Here is a 22,201-nt window from a genome sequence, read left to right as displayed (position 1 = left end):
AGAACTTCAACACTACCACGAGAACCAGAACCAGAACCATAAGCAAAACATCAACACTACCACGAGAACCAGAACCAGATCCATAGCCAGAACATCAACACTACCTGGAAAACCAGAACCAGAACCATAGCCGGAACATCAACACTACCACAAGAACCAGAACCAGATCCATAGCCAGAACATCAACACTACCACAAGAACCAGAACCAGATCCATAGCCAGAACATCAACACTACCACGAGAACCAGAACCAGAACCATAGCCAGAACATCAACACTACCACAAGAACCAGAACCAGATCCATAGCCAGAAACATCAACACTACCACGAGAACCAAAACCAGAACCATAGCTAGAACATCAACACTACCACGAGAACCAGAACCAGAAACATAGCCAGAACATCAACACTACCTGGAAAACCAGAACCAGAACCATAGCCAGAAACATCAACACTACCACGAGAACCAAAACCAGAACCATAGCTAGAACATCAACACTACCACGAGAACCAGAACCAGATCCATAGCCAGAAAATCAACACTACCACGAGAACCAGAACCAGAACCTTAGCCAGAACATCAACACTACCACAAGAACCAGAACCAGATCCATAGCCAGAAAATCAACACTACCACGAGAACCAGAACCATAGCCAGAACATCAACACTACCACGAGAACCAGAACCAGAACCATAGCCAGAACATCAACACTACCTGGAAAACCAGAACCAGGGGCAGAAAATCAACCTGACCTGGAGAACCAGAACTGGGTCAGAACCAGAACATTAGTCTAATTTATTGATCCAATTTATTGATCACTTTTATTCGTGTTATAAACCAAATATTAATTAAAAGTTCAGGAGAAAAACAGACGAGTGGAAACCACGTCTTTTATATCTAAGAGATGAAAACAAGGATTAAACCGTCAGCTCTGATTGGATAAATGTTGCATGTGCGTGTGTGCATGTGCGTGTGTGTGTGTGCACGTGTATGTGTGTGTGTGATGCATATTTAAATCATTTGCAATTTGATGACAACGAATCCTGGCACATTAACGGCAAGAATTTCTCCACTTCACACGCAAACTTACAGCTGGGGAGGGTGTGTGAATGTGTGCATGTGCAGTTGTCAGCTGTGTAAATCTAGTGCATGGCTGCCGTTTCTGTAACCTGCCAGTTTAAATGCCATCCTTGGGGAAATAAACATGACGAGTCTGTTTCTTAGGTTTTAGTCTTGTCGCTGTTGATTTTCTCGTCTTTTGAAATATTTGCTGTTGACGCTGCGTTTCTAAAAACAATTCAACGTGCAGAACTGACTGATTTCTCTGCAGCGGCTGTGATGAGTTCATGCACCTGATATTATGATCTGACTTAATCCCTTTGCTGTCTGCCATGTACCATCTGCCAGAGGTCATGACCTCTGTGCCTGATTAATTGGATCAGCGCCGTGTGAGTTATCTGAAAGGTCCAGAAGAGCCATGCCCAAGACAGCATCTCTAATAAGGTCACGAACACATCCAAAGCATCTACAACAAGAAACACCTCCATGATGATTGAACTGTGGTTCAGAGTGAAGAAATGATGTGCACGTGCCAGACGGGCCAGTTTAAATGAAAGTCTGCAGAACAAGCCACGGTCATGGCCAGCAGCGATGCCGTTGTCAGTAAACACGGTTCCAACAATAATAGAAGATGAACTTCGTTTTGGCTCAAATGTCAAAATCTGACAACTGGAAGGATTAAAGCTTCAGTGTGAGTAGACACAACGAAAACCTCTAAACTAGAAAAAATTGTAACAAGAGAAATGTAGAGGAAACACAAAGGGAAAAACTAAAAAATACAGAGGAAACATAGAAGAAACAACTAGGAAACAGAGGAAATAGAGGGGAAAACTAAAAAACACAGGAAACACTAAGGAAATAACTAGGAAAGGCAGAGAAAACACTTAGAAATCAACTAAGGAAACGGACAGGAAATAACTAGGGAATGCAGAGTAAAAACTAAGAAAACAATTAGGAAATGCAGAGGAAACAACTAGGAAATGTGAAGAAAACACAGAGGAAACAACTAGAAAATGTAAAGAAAACCCAGAGGAAACAACTAGGAAATGCAGGTGAAACACAGAGGAAACAACTACGCAACATAGAGGAAACACAGAGGGAACAACTAGGAAATGCAGAGAAAACACGGAGGAACCAACTAAGGAAACAAAGAGGAAATAACTAGGGAATGCAGAGGAAACACTGAGGAAACACTTATGAAATTCAGAGGAAACACTGAGGAAACACCTATGAAATGCAGAGGAAACACTGAGGAAACAACTAAAAAACACAGCGGAAACAACTAAAAAACAGAGGAAACAACTACAAAACATAGAGGAAACACAGAGGAAACAACTAGGAAATATAGAGGAAACACAGAGGAAACAACAAAAAAAAAACACAGAGGAAACATTGAGCAAAAAAAAACTAGGAAATGCAAAGAAAACACTAAGGTATCAACTAAAGAAATGAAGAGGAAATAACTAGGCAATGCAGAGTAAACACTGAGGAAATAACTAGGAAAAGCAGAGGAAACGCAAAAGAAATACTGAGGAAAACAAATAGGAAACAGTGGATATACTGAGGAAAAAACTAGGACATGCAGAGGGAAAACTAGGGAACACTGATGAAACAACTAGGAAACGGAGAGGAAAGAAGGTAACAAATAGGTAATGCAAATGAAACAGCTGGGGAAACACAGAGGGAACAACTAGGAAATAAGTACGAAATGCAGAGCAAACAGCTAGGGAACACAGAGAGAAGAACTAGGAAACAACTAGGAAACTCAAAAGAAAGACTAAGTAAACACTTTGGTATCGCAGAAGAAAGCAAAGGAAATCCCTAAGAAACGCAGATGAAATAACTAGGGAATGCAGAGTAAACACTGAGGAAACAACTAGGAAGTGCAGAGGAAACACAAACAGAACAACTAGGAAATGCAGAGGAAACACAGAGGAAACAACAAAGAAAAGAAGAAATAAGGAAACAAATATCAAATGCAGATTAAACAGCTAGGGAATGGAGAGGGAAGAACTAGGAAACAACTAGGAAATGCATAGGAAACACTGAGGAAACAACTAGTCAATCCTGAGGGAACAACTAGGAAACCGAGGAAACAACTAGGATATGCAGAGGAAACAACTAGGAAACACTGAGAAAACAACTAATAAACGCAAAGGAAATAATGAGGCAACAAAACGGGAAATAAAGAGAACTAAAAATAAAGTCTCAGGAACAGAACTGAAATCAAAGTCCCAGGAACAGAACTGGAACTAAAGTCCCAGGAAAAGAACTAGAAATAAAGTCTCAGGAACAGAACTAAAACTAAAGTTCCAGGAACAGAACCAGAACTACAGTCCAGTGAGCTGAACTGAAATTAAAGTCTTATGAAAAGAACTGGAAATAAAGTCCCACAAACATAACTACACCTAAGGTCCTTGGAAAAGAACTAGAACTAAAGTCCCAGGAAAAGAACTGGAACTAAAGTCTTAAGAATAGAACTGGAACTATAGTCTTGAGAACAAAACTGGAACTAAGGGTCCAGGAACAGAACTGGAACTACAGTCCCAGGAACAGAACTGAAAATGAAGTTGCAGGAACAGAACTAGAACTAACGTTTCAGGAAAACTGCTGGAATTATAGTCACAGAAACAAAGCTGAAATTAAAGTCCCAGGAATAGAATTATAACTAATGTTTCAGGAGCAGAACTGGAATTAAAGTCACAGGAACAGAACGCAAATTAAATTTCCAGGAACAGAACTAGAACTAAAATCCCAGGAAAAAAAGCTCGCAATAAAGTCCAAGGAGCAGAACTGGAATTAAAGTTCCAGCAACAGAACTGGAACTGAAATTCCAGTAACAGAACTAAAACTAAAGTCCCAAGAACAGAACTAAAAATAAAGTCTAATGAAAACAATTGAAATTAAAGTCTTAGGATAAGAACTGGAATTAAAGTCCCAAGAACAGAACAAAAACTGAAGATCCAAAACCCGAAGTGGAATTAAAGTTCCAGGAAAAGAACTATGCCTAAAGTTTCAGGAGCAAAACTGGAATTAAATTCCCAGGAACAGAACTAGAACTACAATTTCAGGAACAGAGCTGAAGTTCCAGTAACAGAACTGGAACCTAAGTCCCAGGAATAGAACTGGAACTAACATTTCAGGAAAAGAACTGGAAATAAAGTCCCAGGTACAGAACTGAAATAAAAGGTGCAGGAACAACACTAGAACCAGTCCCAGGAACAGAACCGAAACTATAGTCCCAGGAACATAACTGGAAGTGAAGTCCCAGGAATAGAACTACAATTAAAGTCACAGGAAAAGAACTGGAACTAAAATCCCAGGAGCAAAACTTAAAATAAAGTCCCAGGAGCAGAACTAAAATTAAAGGTGCAAGAACAGAACTGAAATTAAATTTCCAGGAACAGAACTATAACTATAGTCAAAGGAACAAAACTTGAAATAAAGTCCCAGGAACAGATCTGGAATTAAAGGTGCAAGAAAAGAACTGAAACCAAAGTCACAGAAACAGAACTAGAACTAAAGTCCCAGGAACAAAACTGTAACTAAAGTCCCAGGAGTGACACCATCAGAATCACTGTTTCCTTTAGTTAAGTTTATTTATTTAAAATTTTGTTTGATTTGTTTTGTTTTCATTTACCCGTGTGATGAAACAACGTCGATGTTTGGGAATAAAAGAGGAAATTGTCCCGCTTATCTTTTTTTTTTCAGTTTAAGCATGCGCACACACGCACGTGCACACCCACGTGCACACTGAGAGCAGCTCATGCTGAATAAAATCTTGCGTGGCAGCTCTGTTTACTGTACAACACACACACTGCCGCATCCTTTCTGCTGGATTACAACTGATGCCTGCAGGGCTGCAGGACTGGGATGAGCACGAGTCACGCAACTGCTTCTCTCTGAGAGAAGATCATCGCTTCACATCTTCTCTCCCTCTCTCTCTTTCTCTCTCCCTCCATCACTTCACCTTTAACAGACAGATGTAAACACTGCTGTTCACCTGTCTGTAGGTGAGACGTTTAACCACATAAAGCTGGGATCCTGCTGCTGTCGACTCCTCGCCGCTCCGGCATGTTCATGTCAGTGTTTCTGTGCGTGATCAGAAAGGCTTGTCGCTTCTCTTTTCCCCTCGCGCTGCACCGTCTGCTCGCGTCTCTGCCCACCCTGAAAATATTTTGTCAGGCTCACTCATTCGATTATAATTCGTCAGAGAGCAGGAGGTCACTGGGAGTTCAGATGGCTCCGGGTGTGCAGAGAGCAGCGGCCTGCCAGCCAATAAAACACACTAAACCTTTAAACACGTTCTCTCGGCCTCTTTAATTACTGCGACTGTTTCTGGGTTAGTTTTATTCAGTCTGAATGGAGGATCGGAGCTTGAAATAAAGGACGACCCTGAAGCGTTTCCACATAACTCTAACTTTACATGACATCCTCTGGGGAACTATTTTTACTTGGCCAGATCACGTGCCGCTTTTTTGCCATATCAAATACTGATGAAAGGGGACCTCATCTGGCTGACGGTAGTTAGCGTATCGAGCTGTGTCGGGTCAGATGCCACCTTTGGTTAGTGATCTTTCCAGCCGCATGCAAACATATCGATTTACATCAGAAAACAGCAGCAGGGACCGAAGCTGCACGCTGGGGCGAGAGTTAAGATAAGTGGAGGCGACGGACACAACAAACAGCCGCCAAAGCAACCAGCGTGCACGCAGCCTGATGACGTTACTCCACATGAGCAGATCCCATAGCATCATCATCATCAGCAACAATAATGCAAATCAAGTACAGGTGCTTCAGGTCTTCCTTCAGCTGAACATTACTGTGGTCACGTGACATTCAGGTGGTCCACACCTGAGCTGCTGTCAGCTTCAGACCACATCTCAGGAAGAGTTGCTCTAAATTCATGTCGACAACGTGAAGCAACAAGTGAATCTCAACAGGATTCACTTTCATTTCCCCCCTTTTTGTTTCACCTGTTTTGTTTTTTTCTTTCTTTCTTTCTTTCTTTCTTTTTCTATTCAAAACCAGTCTGTAGCATCTTTTAATCCCAGTATAAACCAGTCTGTAGAAACTGGAGCTTTTAATCCCAGTATAAACCAGTCTGTAGAAGCTGAAACGTTTAATCCCAGTATAAACCAGTCTGTAGAAACTGAAGCTTTTAATCCCAGTATAAACCAGTCTGTAGTAGCTTTTAATCCCAGTATAAACCAGTCTGTAGAAGCTGAAACGTTTAATCCCAGTATAAACCAGTCTGTAGAAGCTGAAATGTTTAATCCCAGTATAAACCAGTCTGTAGAAGCTGAAACGTTTAATCCCAGTATAAATCAGTCTGTAGAAGCTGAAACGTTTAATCCCAGTATAAACCAGTCTGTAGCAGCTTTTAATCCCAGTACAAACCAGTCTGTAGCAGCCCTCGCCGCCTCCCTCCTGATCCTCCAACACAGCCCTGAGCGGTAGCCGTAACGATAATTACACCCGACAGCTTCCAACAACGTGTTGGGCCAACAAACGCTTCTGCTGCCTCTGCGGGGGTCCTGCAGTCCATCACGCTCACTGCTGCTCTGTTTGCACACAAACACACCGTCTGCCCCCCAGCACCGATTCCTGATACCGTCTGCCCCCCGAGCACTGATTACAGTAATTCACTTGTGGCCTTTGTCATATTGAAGGGTTCTCCTAGACCCCCCAATGCCCCCCAAGCCCCCAGGCTTGCAGAGTGCCGCACCAGTGAAGTGTGTTTGGTGTCTGAGGACGAGAGGTGGGTGGAAACAAAGCCAGGGTCTCTAATGAGGAAGCAGCGAGAATGGTGGTTGAAAAGTTTACTGTCCATCACATGATTTCATTGACCTTTAATAATTCAGATTTTTTTTGTTTGTTTTGTTTTTCACAGTAATTATTCACCTTAAATCACTTTTTCCACTGGGTAAAATTTTATTGGGTCAATTCTGAAGATAAAAAATTTGGCTCCTTTTACAATGGACCCAACACAAAAAAAATCATCTAATTGTACCTTTAGGGGTAAAAATGGCACAAATCCATATGCCAGTGAACACATCACAGACAATATAGGCTTTCGTGTCTTGCTTAAGGGCAGGTGGAGAAACCTGGGCTCAAACAACCAACCTTCTGACTGGTGGACAACCACTCTTCCTCCTGAGCTACAGCTAGGGTGGTGACAGAAATGAGGATGATGTGAAACAAATTTAAAATCAGTTGAGTGTGAGTTAAGTCACATATTTCTCTTTCCTCTAGAATGGACCCATCCTTTCTTTCTTTCTTTCTTTCTTTCTTTCTTTCTTTCTTTCTTTCTTTCTTTTTTCCTCTGTCTATTGTTTTGCCCAACAGTACAAACATGTACCATTTACTACTTGGAAACACAAATGTACTTTTTGGGCCCTCAGATGGGCATCTTGAGGACCAGTTTTGAGGTATGGTGGGTACATAAGTCCAGATTCTACCCTGGGGGACAGAAATGTCCTCTTATTGCACCCCTTTTTTCTGACAGTTAAGTTTAAACCTGATAAAAATGTAACTGCTTTTAACAGGTTTAATTGAAAGCTTCTGTCTCTATCGTTCTGATTGGACTAGTTTCATGTTCATCAGTTCATCCCTCATCAGAGAAGGATGAAGAGATGCTGAACACTGTGGTTAGCTTCATCAGATGGGACATGCATCAACTTTTAACTGGAAACCAGTCACTTCATAAACAGAACTGATTACAGAGAATTACAGACATTGCATGTGGAGCAAAGAGGAAGAAGAAAAGCCTTCGCCACGGCATTTTGGTCTGATCACGCTACCTTCACTGAGCACATGGAGAAGAGATTTTTCTCTACAGAGGTCAGCGAAGAAGCTCTTTAAAAAAAAATCATTTAATCTAAGAAACTGTTGATCAGAAAAGAGTTTTTATTTCCAGAAAATCTCAGGATCAATTAAACTGATGATTATTACAACCAGCTCGGTACCAACCCCGGCTCAACTCCATCTGGTCCGTTTGCACCCATCTTCAGGTTTCTGTGACATTTATGTGATAAGTTACCCGACCAGCAGCCATTCAGCTGAAGACTGCAGAACTCAGCTGGTAAAGTTCTGGTTCACAGCTTGTGGAGTCGGTTCTTTCCAGCTGAGACGTTTCACTAATTAACGGTGATTTTTATCTCTTTGACCTTCTGAACCGATAATTGGATCCAACAGTCGGTGCAAATAAAAAGGTCAAAGAGTTTTAGACGGTTTAAGAGTTCAAGACGGTGACAGACGAAGCAAACGGGTCAGTGTGATGGTACCAGAAACACAGCTCTGGCAACATACATGAACCGCAGGTCCGATATCATGACACCAGATGTGGTAAGCACACGTCTGTGTTTGTGTGTGATGAACAGCTGACCCAGCGATCTCGTACATAAGGTAAAACTTGGTCGGTGGCAGGGTGGGGCTGCGCACACAGCAGTGTCCGTGTCTTTAAATCCCACATGTTGTATTCATGTCTCACCACCTCAATCAGCTGTTAAATAAAACTATCTGTTCAACCTTGTATCAGGGAAAATGCAGAAGTGATAACTTCATGCTTCAAGCTTTTCCACATAAACCCTGCCCACCTCAAATGTCCGACCTATCACACAATACTTTTTGGAGCCCCATGAGAAGAAAGTTCTGCTCAGCTGATGTGCTGAGAACAAGCCACAAAACATCCCCATTCCCATCCACGAGAACAAGAAAAAAGTTATTGCTTAAGAATGGAGATCCTGAGAGGTGGTCCTGGGAGCAGGTTTTTAGAAGAGGTCCTTAGAGGCGGCTCTTAAAGGAGGTCCTGGTGTGGTGGTCCTGGGAGGAGGTCCTGAGAGAATATCCTTAGAGGAGTTCAATTTAGTTCAGTTATTGTCCTTCAAGGAGAAATTTGGTTTGCAGTGCAGTACAACATACAAGGGGCAATCAAGACAATAAAATCAACAATCACAGCCCAAATACAACCACTGATAAGTAAAAGAGTAAGATCAAGACATCAATAGAAAAATAAATCTATAAAAACAATAAAAACAATACTAATAATTCAAGTTCCAAGATCTAATGGAATGCTTTTTAGTTAGTGCAGGTAAATTAAATCTCTCAAGGCTCAGTGCAAATTATGGACATTTATTGCACCAGGAATAAAGGAAAATTTAAACCTATTTCTCCTAACCCTGGGAACCCATATCTCCACCAGCGAGGCCTCACCAGAATTGACTCTGCTTTCCGTGATACTTGTCAAATCTAAATATCTGACAGAGAGAGCTGCTGCGAGCCAGTCGTCTTACCAGCTACTCTGATGAAACCTGACAGACGTTATTTGTTCTGCACTGTGAGGTTTCCATACCAGCCAATAATACAGAACATTAAAGCAGACTCGACAAAAGACTTGTAAAATAAAACTGTTTTTCGCAAAATAAAAGCAATATTTCTAAAATACTGGAAAAAAACTGGAAAGGGTATCTTAATATCCAACCGACCCATCCTACTTTGTTGGGGCCCTTCCATTCGAGTACCATTCTAACCAATCCAACCCAAAAGGGTGGAGCTTAACACACTGCAATCTGTTGACTGGTTGAAAAAAAGTCACTTCCTGTACGACCTGGCATGTGGACCAGTACATGGACCAGTATGTGGGCCAGTATGTGGACTATGTGGACCACTACATGGACCAATATGCAGTCCAGAGTCTGGACTAGTATGTGAACTATGTGGATCAGTATTTGGACTGGTACATGGACCAGTGTGTGGACCATGTGGACCAATGGGTGGACGAGTACATGGACCAGTATGCGGATTAATATGTGGATTATGTGGACCATGTGGTGGCCTTTCTGCCAGTAAACTGTGAGTCTTCGTGTGGGATCCTGGTCTGGGTTATGGGGTCAGCGAGAGTTTAGCAAACAGGACTTCTGTGTCTGATCTGACCTCAGACACATTTCCAGCTCATTCACTAACAGCTGTCACGATGCAGAAGTACTCGCTTCAGGGAATCACACGCTCGGACTGACTCCACTAAAACTCTGAGCCAGGAGATAAAAACCGGATATACGGTTGTTTTTTTTCCTCCGAGTTACAAAACTGCTTCCTGTCTGATCACTGACGTCATCAGTCCACGGCCTCGCCAACCTTCCTCTTTCTTTTCCAGTTACTCATCTGGACTGGATCAGAACCAAACTGAATCAGAACCAACTGGATCAGAACTAACTGGAAAGGAATCAACTGAATTAGGAGAAACTGGATCAGAACCATTTGGATCAGAACAAACTGGATTCCTGGTCCTGGTTCTGTTGGAGGTTTTCATTCCTGGTTCTGATGGAGGTTTTCATTAGGTTCTGCATCATGACCTTCACACAGACCGACACTGACCATGGCAGAACCGATGAGCGTGTAACGCTGCATGCCCTGAACGAGTACAGGTGTGGCTGCAGATAAGGTCGTCAGGTACAGCAGACCACAGACTTAGAGGTTGTAGATGATAATACATTTTCATCCAAAAATTAAAAACATTATCCAGTCTGTTGTGTAATTTTTAAGACGTGATGATGTAAGTCGTTATCAGCTGCTTAGAATGTGTTGGGTTTTGTTTACATACAGCCTCAGGGTATATTTGTATAGAGTTCATGGGTAAACACTGCTCGGGATGCGGTGCCTTTGAGAAGTCACAGCAAAACAACTGACTCCAGAAACACCTACTTCATTGTGTCATCTCCTCCAAACACACCTGACCTGACATACCTGAAGCAGGCTGATATCTGGTCTAATTTGTGGTTTACATAAAATCAATATTGCTGACTCATATCTAGAAAAGCTCCAGCCAGGAAAATGTGGGTCAAGAGGGCTGACCTGAGGGTTGGAGAGATGAAATTCCAGATGATGGTTGGAAATGTTTGGATAACCAGTGGGAATGGTGTTTGGCTAACCAGTGTTTGGCTGACCAGTGGAAATGATGTTTGGCTAACCAGTGGGAATGATGTTTGGCTAACCAGTGGAAATGATGTTTGGCTAACCAGTGGGATTGATGTTTGGCTAACCAGTGGGGATTTTGTGTTTGGCTAACCAGTGGGAATGATGTTTGGCTAACCAGTGGGGATTTTGTGTTTGGCTAACCAGTGGGAATGATGTTTGGCTAACCAGTGGGAATGATGTTTGGCTAACCAGTGGGAATGGTGTTTGGCTAACCAGTGGGGATTTTGTGTTTGGCTAACCAGTGGGAATGATGTTTGGCTAACCAGTGGGAATGGTGTTTGGCTAACCAGTGGGGATTTTGTGTTTGGCTAACCAGTGGGAATGATGTTTGGCTAACCAGTGGGAATGGTGTTTGGCTAACCAGTGGAAATGATGAGGCAAACACCAAGTTTTTCCAGCTGATTCCTGAAACTCTGCCGAGGTGAGCAGTGTTTTAACAGCACATAAAGAAGAGATGGCCTCTGTTACCTTGGAAGAAACTCTTGACTCGGAGGTAGGAGACAGCCAGGCGAAGCACCGACAGCTTGTCCAACTTGGAGATGACATCCTGGGGGAACGGCAGCAGGCTGGCCAGCCGGTCCAGCTCCGCGTTCAGCCGGTCCCGGTGCCGTTTGGAAGGGTTGGTTTTTTCATTAGCAGAGGACGGTTTCCTGAACATGAAGAGCGGTTTGGGTTAGGATGTCTTTTTTATCTCTTATTCATTTTATTTAACCTTTATGTTCTGAAGGAAACTGGGCACATCAGTAAAACTAGTTCAACTCTCAGAAACTTCAATCACAACGAATAACTGAAGATTTAAAACTTGTTTTTACTAACGTTACACACAATGATCAACTTTAATCTGAATATTTTGGATTCTAAACTAAATCCAGTGTTAACCTCTGAGTCAGAAACATGACCTATGACTTTAAACACATCCAGTTATTTCTCTTTTATTTTAGTTTATTAATAAATTCCTCAGTTTTTACAATACACACAACCAGATGAGTTTGTTTTTACTCTATATTTGTACAGTAAACACAACACAACCACATTTACTCCTGGAGTTTAATCTCCTCCAACATCACATCTAAAAAGACCTGAAAGATCTTCGTCATAATCATCTTCATCACCTCCTACAAACCACCTTAAACTAAAGTCTGCATCTCCAGCTTCCAACTTTCTACCTGCTGATGTGAGACATTGTGGATCTTTCTCAGTCACCTGAACACATCATCTGAACCTTAGTGTTCCACATCTTCATCACCTGAATGAATCATCTGAAACCTTCATGCACCAGCCTGTCAGGATCCTGGCAAGGAGGTGGAGGTTGTGGACAGTTATAAATACTTGGGTGTGCATGTGGACTGCAGACTGGACTTGAGGATCAGCACAGATGCTGTGTATAGGAAGGGGATGAGCAGACTCTCCTTCCTGAGGAATCAGATCCTTTAATGTCTGCAGCAAACTGCTGGAGATGTTCTTCCAGTCTGTGGTGGCCAGTGCCACCCTGTATGCTGTGGTGTGCTGCGGGAGCAGCATCAGCTCCAGGGATGCAGCAGGATCAATAAACTGATCCATAAGGCTGGTAAGATCATTGGACACAACCTTGAGACACTGGAGACAGTCAGGGATGTCCCTGAACCAACTGGTCTCCATCAATAATGTTTCCTCACATCCACTACACAGTAAAGTGGAGGCCAGTGGAGCTCTTTCTCTACCAGACGCTGCAGCTCTGCTTCATGTAGAGGTTCAGAATCCTCCCTTCCTTTTACTATAACCCTGATCAATAACTCTCCCATGTGTGAGAGCTAGTCAGCATCTCTGCATTGACCCAAACACACCAACCATCATCATGGTTCTAGAAAGTCTGTGTGTAGAAATGTTTTATTTATTAGTGTTTTCAGGCTTGCCTTGTTTAGTCTAAGTTTATTTTCCATCTGTCTATCTATCTATCTATCTATCTATCTATCTATCTATCTATCTATCTATCTATCTATCTATCTATCTATCTATCTATCGATCTATCTATCTATCTATGTCTGAACCCTGATGTTCCACATCTTCATCACCTGAATGCACCATCTGAACCCTGAACGCATCATCTGAACCCTGACATTCTTGTCACAGCTGATCATTTCCTCTTATTTATTAACAGGTTATTGTTGCTAAACGTTGATGTCCAGATCTGACTAATGATCAGTAATCTGGAGAATCGACATCAGAACTGTTTAAACTGTGAAAAGTTTTGTGGTGAACGTCACTGAGTAAAATTTCAGCCGTAGCCTTCGTGCACACTGAGCTGTGGTTTGATGTGGGAAAGATTTCCTCTCAGATCATGAAAACTTTATAAATGCTGCAGGCCTCGTTAAATTCCCACTTCCCTCTTCTGCCTCTTATATAACCCACATGTCAGCGTTCATAATGTAAAAATAAAGAGATTAAAAGCACAAACAGAAAAATGTCATAATGGGACTCTGACAGCTGCACGAGGTAAATAATTATACAGCATAAACTTCAATTATTCTAAATTTTGACTGAACCTGAACACATCTCTAAGATATAAATATGGGTTTGTTTACATCAGTGATGAAGAGGTGACTTCATCCACCTGAAAGTGTCTGTTAGCATCAGCTTAATTTTCACACCTTCAGAAAACTTTTCTATAACTCCTAGTTTCTGCTGACCAAGTTTAGAAAATTCACCACCAACACGCATCACCTCTGCACACGCTTATTACTAAACAACAGCAAAACAACAACAAGGATAAAACGGAGAGCTGCTTAACTGTTTCTGGATGGGCTTCCTCCTCTTTCTGCCCGCATACATGCAGTCTCCAGGAGGGATCATGGTGCTGCGCTCCGTGCAGGTAACAGGTGCGCTGCATGTCAAACAAACACACCTTCTTAAAAATAAATAAACAAATAAAACAAATTTAAAAATTTGACAACTACAGGACAAAATTCTTCAAAAACATTTTCAGGATATTTTATTCACATGATGTCACCAAAGGTCACTGCTCAGGTCAATGTGGAGTAAATTCATCCATCCTGATCATAATTCCTTCCTTCCTTCCTTCCTTCCTTCCTTCCTTCCTTCCTTCATTCATTCATTCATTCATTTGCAACCACGCAGTATGAATTAATTAGGTAATAATTCAATTTTAAAATTGTTCTGTTTAAATTAATAACAGAATAACTGATCATAAAGATTGAAGCATCCACGGAAAAAATAATCAATTAATTAAACCAAATATTAAAAAGAAAAAAACTAACCTGGAAAATCTGCGGGTTTCTGATAATTCCAGAATTAATTCCAGAATGAAAAATTTCAAGAAACGGATTCCTTTTCAGTCCCAGAACTGATACGTTTCTCCTGGAAGAAGCCAGTAAAAGTGAAATGTTCTTCATGAAGCACGAGCTGATGTTTTCATGAGCTGCGCGCACTCCGGACAGATGTTGTCTTCAGAACCGCTGAGTCGCCCTAACTTCCCCCCGTTTCAGGTGGCGGATTCCTCTGAATGACATGTCGAGCTCTTCGCACGCAACTCTGCCTCACAAACACAGCGCGAGCGCACACACAGAACCAGAGGAGCTTATGATGCCTTCAGGTGTCGTTGGAATTTTGGATTGAACTGTTGAAGGAGGACGGGTGTTATTTTTTGTTTGTTTTTTTGCATGCTAGTGAGATGGGAATGTTTTCAGTTTGAGAGAAAGCCATAAAATATTCTGTTTGATTTTCACTTTGAAACATTTTCAAACTTTATTTTTTTCTTTCATCTGAGAGCAGATTAGCTTCAGCTGCTGTCGGTTAACCATGCTAACAACAACAACATTTTAGTAGTAGTAACTACTGCTAGTAGTAGTAGCTACTACTACTAATAGTAGTAGCCTACTAGTAGTCAGTTTTCTTCGTTAGTCGAATTATGTAGTTATTATTAGTTAGCATATTTTCGAGGAGCACTTGAATGCAGCACCAGCCCAAACCGCTTTAGCGTGCCTCGCGCAGCGGTAACAGACACACTTAAGAGGAGCGCGCGGAAAGGGGGACTGCAGGGGCGCTTTCAGACCGCAGTCAATCCACTTCCGGCCGCGAGCCGCTCTGGAGAAACACTCAACTGAACTGGATCCTGGTTACTAGTTCACCGGGTCGGAACCAGTCGGACCGGGTTTGTTACTGCTGTAAAGACGCCACGATTACGTCGGAAGTTTTGTTATTCCACTTTCAAAACAAAAGCATGTAGTGACCTCTTGCGAAAACTCTTGGATTGAAGCTCGTGACCTCCGAGTGCGTGGATGAGCTGTTTAGCATTGTGATTACGTCATCCTGTCGCAGAGGTTTCAACTGTAGTCTTTTATTTAAAAACTTTTAACTGGAAGTCGTGTGGTTATATAGGTAACTTGACATACTGACAGATTCCGTTCATGTTTGTTTACCTGTTTATCCCGCAGTAGTCATTTGACAACCTATTTGTAAAAACAAAATAAAAACAAACGGTGACGTCACAGGTAGCTGCTCTGGTGTTCTGTGTTTTTATGTAGGCTGCTCATAAATAAAGAATAATGATGAAATTAGAGACACTCTGCTGCCCCCTGCTGGTCACACCCACACACCCTACAAACATGTTCAAGTTGATGAAAATATGTTTATAAGTTTTCATCCCTCACTTGTTCTCACATCCAGGAAGTAAATCTAAAATAATAATCCACAAGTCTTTAATCCAGTGCAGTCCTGCAGAAAGATCCTTCATGTGAGTCTTCCTCATCATTTGCAGAACTCAGACTCAGCTGTAAAGTCAGAAATCAGAAATAGACCAGTTTTCCTTTTTCTTCTTACTTTTTAATCACACAGACGTGATCTACCAGAATCTATTCAGCCAATAACAACTACCCAAGAAAATCTGATAGAACTGGTCTTCAGAATGAAGTGTCTAGATCTTCTGCTCTATCAAGGATGAAACTTTGGTTATACTTTGATAATGAATCCTGCTTCTCAGAGCTCCAACCGTCTCTTTTCCACTTCCTTTGTGCCATTAATTCACTACAGAGATGTTTTGTACATGAGTGTTATAACTACAGTGGCCCAGAAGTGTCACAGCAATACAAAAGCTACAACACAATTAGCTACAACACAACACAGTTAGCTACAATGGAAGTGAGCAGCAGCCGCCTCCTGGTGGATGTAGAAGGTCTAGACAATTATCGAAAAAGGTTGTTCTTGTTATTTGTCACGCATATGTGGTATTATTTGGTATTCCACGCCTCTCTTGTTTCACAAGACCCAACTAGAGACACCACATGACTACTAAGTAAAAGTTAAAACACACCATCAAACAAATACAAAAGACACTGCAAAGGGCAAAGATTTAGGCCAGGGTTCCTCAGTCTTCGTTCTGGATTGCCAGTGTCCTGCAGGTTTTCATAGCTTCCTGCTGAAACATGCTTGAGACAGACTAGGCATCAAGCTCTGCGTAAGTCTGCTAAATACCCATTGATTTGAGTCAGGTGTGTTGCAGCAGAGAAACTTTGACAACCTGCAGACACCGGCTGTAGTGGACCAGGATTGATCCCAGCTTTAGGCTATGCATCATGGCAACTTCTTATGTTAAGTTTATATAAGTTTACTTTGCTCACTGTGCACTAACGTGAACTTACAAATCACATTTACGTTCTGTATTTGCAACTTCCCTCTGCGGTTAATAAAGTAATATAATTTAATTTCTTAGTCTAATACAGGGGTGGGCAACATCATCAGCTCCTCCATGCAGCATGAACCTAAATCTAACTGTATAGACACAAAGTACGTGTCTATACAGTTAGATTTAGGTTCATGCTGCATGGAGGAGCTGATGACTCAGAAAAACAAAGATTTCTGAAAAAAAAAAAACATGCCTTGCAGGCATAGAATACCACGCCCACCAACGCATATGAAGGGATGTGAACTTATATGGTGTAAATTTGCTTGTTTTAGACTTCTATTCTATCACAGAATTTCTGATTAAATATTCTTGCAATGGGACGGATTTGTGTTTTTGAGGGGTGTAAAAGTAACACTGGACCTCATTCTTTAGCTGCTGAAGCTCAAATCATAGCAGCAGCAACTTACAGCGGCACTCCCTGCAGCTGCCGCGAGTCTCCACAGCTTTCCAGAGCTGCTGACAGGCCAGCGTAACAGCGCTAACAGCTCAGACTGATACGGTTCATATGTAGCTGAGGAGATTCAGGAGGAGAAAAGTCTTTCACCTCAAAGACACTCTGTGGCGCAGCTACTTTATGAATCTTTCTATCTTCTACTGAGCTTTTACCTCTAAGCTGCTGTCTGTCAATCATTTCTGTCTGTGTATCCCAACCCTCCCACTCTCCACCCCTTGATTGCCCCACACCTCCCACGCCAACACTTGCAGTTTCAGCCATTTTTTAAATTTGGCAGTGGGTGGAGTTATGCAAAAAGGTAGCCATATTATCAGGCAGCTACCGCCATCTACTGGTGGAAACAGCACCACTGCACCAGTACACAAAATATCTGACCAAGAAGAAGAAGATAAATTAAAGCCAGAGATAAAATTAAGAATAGAAAATAATAAACCAAAATGATGGAAGCAAACCTGACTCCTGAAATGTCCCGGTTGCCATGATATTTATCATTTAAATATTCCCAGAGTCTGGACTGAAGTGGGAAAACCAGATTCCCACTGCTTATAACATCTTACTAACCAGGCTAAAGATGGTGGAAGTAATTTAATTGCAACCTTCCTTTGCTTTGAGCTTTCCAGACATGGAGAGTCTCTGGAACAGTTAATGTGTTTTTAATCCTGCTGACCTCTACTGATTTTGACTGGTGGAGATGTGATAATAATAATAATAATAATGGATTAGATTTATATAGCGCTTTTCAAGGCACCCAAAGCGCTTTACATTGTGTGAATCCATTATTCATCCACTCCTCACTCATACCTGGTGATGGTAAACTACGTGTGTAGCCACAGCTGCCCTGGGGCAAGCTGACGGAAACGTGGCTGCCAGTCTGCGCCTACGGCCTCTCCGACCATCACCGAACATTCATCCACACATTCATACACCAGCGATGCCAACACTGGAGGCAAGGAGGGTTAAGTGTCTTGCCCAAGGACACAACGACAGATGACTGCGGGAGCGGGAATCGAACCGCCGACCTTCCGATCATTGGACGACCTGCTCTATCGCCTGAGCCACTGCCGCCCCGATGTGGACATGTGATGTGGACATGATGAAGACATGTTGGGGACATATTGCAAACAATAGGAACATGATGGGGACATATTGGAAACATGATGGGGACATGATAGAAACATGATGGGGACATATTGGTAACATGATGGGGACATATTGGAAACATGATGGGAGACATAATGGGGATATGATGGAGACATAATGGGGATATGATGGGGATATGATGAAAACACAATGGAGACATGATGGGAACATGAAAGAGGCATATTGGAAACATTATGGAGACAAGATGGGGACATGAAAGGGAGATGATGGAGACATGATGAAAATAAGATGGAGATATGATGGAGACATTATGGGAACATGATGGATACATGATGGGAGACATAGAGAAACATGATGGGGACATAATAGGGACATGATGGGGACATGATGGAAACATAATGTGAACATATTGGAATACATGACGGAACCATAATGGGGACATGATGGAGACATGATGGGAACATGATGAAAACATGGTGGAGACATGAGGGAAAAATGAAGGAAACATGATGGGGACATATATTGGAGTGCATGATGGGAACATAATGGGGACATGATGGGGAGATGATGGGAACATGATGGGGATATATTGGAAACATAATGGTACACGATGGGGACATGACGGGGACACATTAGAAATATGATTGGGACATGATGGAGACATGATGGAAAAATGATGGGGACATGATGGAGACATGATGGAAACATGATGGGAGACATAATGGAAATATGATGGGGACATGATGGAAACATGATGGGAACATGATAGGGACCTATTGGAAACATGAAGGTAACACGATGGGGACATATTGGAAACATGATAGGAGACATCATGGTGGCATGATAGGGACATGATAGGGACATGATGGGAAAATGATGTGACATGAGGGAAACATGATGAGGGACATAATGGGGACATAATGTGGTCATATTAGAAATATGATGGGGATATGATGAAGACATGATGAGAACATGATGGAGACATGATGGGGAAATGATGGGGATATGATGAGAACATGATGGGAGACATGATGGAAACATGATGGGAGACATAATGGAAACATGATGGAGACATGAAGGGAACATGATGGAAACATGATGGGGACATGATGGAGACATAATGGAGACATGATGGGAACATGATGGGAACATGATGGAGACATGATGGGGACACGATGATAACATGATGGGAACATGAAGGGAACATGATGGAAACATGATGGGGACATGATGGAGATATAATGGAAACATAATTGGGAACATATTGGAATACATGATGGAGACATGATAGGGACATGAGGGGAACATGATGGAAACATGATGGAAACATGATGGGAGACATAATGGAAACATGATGGGGCCAAATTGGAAACGTGATGGGGACATATTGGAAATATGATGGGGACATATTGGACACATGATGGGAGACATAATGGAAATATGATGGGGACATGATGGAAACATGATGGGAACATGATGGGGACATATTGGAAACATGATGGAAACATACTGGAAATATGATAGGGACATTATGGAGACATGATGCGAACATGTTGGGAACATGATAGGGACCTATTGGAAACATGAAGGTAACACGATGGGGACATATTGGAAACATAATGGGAGACATAATGGTGGCATGATAGGGACATGATGGAGACATGATGAGAACCTGATGGGGACATGATGGAGACATGATGAGAACATGATGGGAGACATGATGGGGACATGAAGAAAACATAATGGGAGACATGATGGAGACATGATGGGGACATGATGGAGACATGATGAGAACATGATGGGGACATGATGGAGACATGATGAGAACATGATGGGAGACATGATGGGGACATGATGGAGACATGATGGAAACATAATGGGAACATGATGGAGACATGATGAGAACATGATGGGGACATGATGGAGACATGATGAGAACATGATGGGAGACATGATGGGGACATGATGGAGACATGATGGAAACATGATGGGAACATGATGGAGACATAATGGGGACATGATGGAGACATGATGGGAACATGATGGAAACATGATGGGGACATGGTGGGAACATTATGGGACATATTGGAAACATGATGGGGACATATTGGAAACAAGATGGGACTATTGGAAATATGATGGGGACATGAAGGGAACATGATGAAAACATGATGGGGACATGATGGGGACATGGTGGAAACATAATGGGGACATGATAGAAACACGATTAGGACATAAAGGGTACATGATGGACACATAGTGGGGACATGATGGGGACATATTCGAAACATAATGGAGACATGATAAAAACATGATGGAGACATATTGTAAATATGAGCGGGACTGTTACAGGACATGATGGACACATGATGGAAACACGATAGGAACATTATGGGGATGGAGTTATATTACAAACATGATGGGAATATGATGGGGACATATTGGAAACATGATGGGGATATATTGGAAACATGATATGAGTCTTTATTCATTTCTACCAACAGCTTTATAACATATGCTGTAAAAGGTAATGGTGGATTGTGTACAAATGTCTCACATTTCACATCATTTCCTTGGTTTTATCCTGTACTGTTGGTGTTGCAGTTTCCTATTTTCCCATATTTTGTGCTTATGGGAGGGTCAGAGTAGCTGTGGAGGTAGAGAAATTCTCCCACCAAGTTTGGTTTTCATAAATCCCAAAAGTTTCCTATGATTGGCGTATCCTGTTTTTGTTCCTACACCAGCTTGATAAATAAGGCCCCTGGTCTCTGTACAGTTTTTACTGGTCAGTGTGAAACATCAGACTCAACATTGACCTCCAGGTTAAACCTGAAACCTGATCCTTCGAAATGGAACACATGGCGGTTTTATCTCAGGAGACGTTTTATTTGTTGTGACAGGTGGAGTCGGGGATCTGAGGTCTCGTTAAGACTGTCAGCGGCTGCCATTAAAGCTACAGAAATCCATTGGAAACATTACCCAAGCTGCTTCCAGATTAGCCTCCGCTTAAATCCCCCTGAACCCTGCAGGACCTGACCTAAGCATGCAACCGTGTCAATACATAGAACATGTCTGTGTGTGTGCATGCATCTCAAGGGAAGACGTGTGGACAGCAGCATAGCAACCTTTCCAAAAGGGTTGGGGATGTGGTTAAAGACTAATAAGTTACGCCCAAGAAACGAAATCCTTGACATATTCAACACGTCCCGTGTCCCATATTCCTGCCCCTGTCTCAGTCCTGTGTCCCATCTGTCATCACAGAGAAGTAGGTGCGGCAGTGAAAGAGGAGGCAGCACTGGACCATCCAGGACCATCAGCAGGGGTGAGCTTGACGTGGTTAACATGACCGCGAGTTACAGCACACTCAGCTTGGGGTTGAACTGGACCTGTGCTACCAGCGCTATGGGCGCTGGCTACTTTCCCTAGGGATACTTTTAATCTGGTGGAGCTGCAGGTTGCTGACTTTTCATCATTTGAGTGCCTTGCTGCCCGATCCCTAACCGCAGTATCTCTCCTAATTATCTCTATTTACAGGCCCCTCAAAGCTGAGTCAACCTTTATATCTGATTTCTCCAGCCTCCTCTCATCCCTCAAACTCCTGGGTCCTGGGTGACTTTAACATCCACACTGATGCGACAAAATCCACCCTGTATGCCAACTTTCTGAACCCCTTGGAAGCAGCCTTCAAAAGCAGCTTAAAGACCCACTTGTTCCGTGCTGCCTTTGATTTATAGACCTGTAGCCGACTTTTTGGCTGTTATGTTATTAACTGTAAATTAATTCTCACTTTTAATATTTTTATTTTAGAACCATTGTGTTGTAATCTTGATTTTTTTATAACCATTGGTTTCAGCCTTTTTTATCCTTGAACTGTGAAGCACCTTGACATGTCGTTAGATTTTAAAGTGTGTTATGCAAATAAAATTTATTATT

General features: G+C 42.1%; 1 protein-coding gene across 1 annotated transcript in view; it reads right to left on the bottom strand.

Moving 5' to 3' along the window:
• The window catches only part of ahrra (aryl-hydrocarbon receptor repressor a), a 57,848-nt gene extending 42,674 nt beyond the window's left edge, over nucleotides 1-15,174 (bottom strand). Inside the window, exons 1-4 of the mRNA XM_041968540.1 lie at nucleotides 15,134-15,174; nucleotides 14,291-14,390; nucleotides 13,804-13,896; nucleotides 11,505-11,686 (exon numbers count right to left, since the gene is read on the bottom strand). Coding sequence (XP_041824474.1) covers nucleotides 11,505-11,686; nucleotides 13,804-13,865 — 244 coding nt within the window. The 5' untranslated portion in view covers nucleotides 13,866-13,896; nucleotides 14,291-14,390; nucleotides 15,134-15,174. The remainder of the gene's footprint in view (nucleotides 1-11,504; nucleotides 11,687-13,803; nucleotides 13,897-14,290; nucleotides 14,391-15,133) is intronic.
• Between the last annotated feature and the right edge of the window lie 7,027 nt (nucleotides 15,175-22,201).

Source organism: Melanotaenia boesemani, chromosome 18 (assembly GCF_017639745.1).
Source record: "Melanotaenia boesemani isolate fMelBoe1 chromosome 18, fMelBoe1.pri, whole genome shotgun sequence".
Classification (NCBI taxonomy): Eukaryota; Metazoa; Chordata; class Actinopteri; order Atheriniformes; family Melanotaeniidae; genus Melanotaenia; species Melanotaenia boesemani.
The sequence above is the reverse complement of the archived record's forward strand: the minus strand, read 5'-3'. Positions and strand labels throughout refer to the sequence as shown.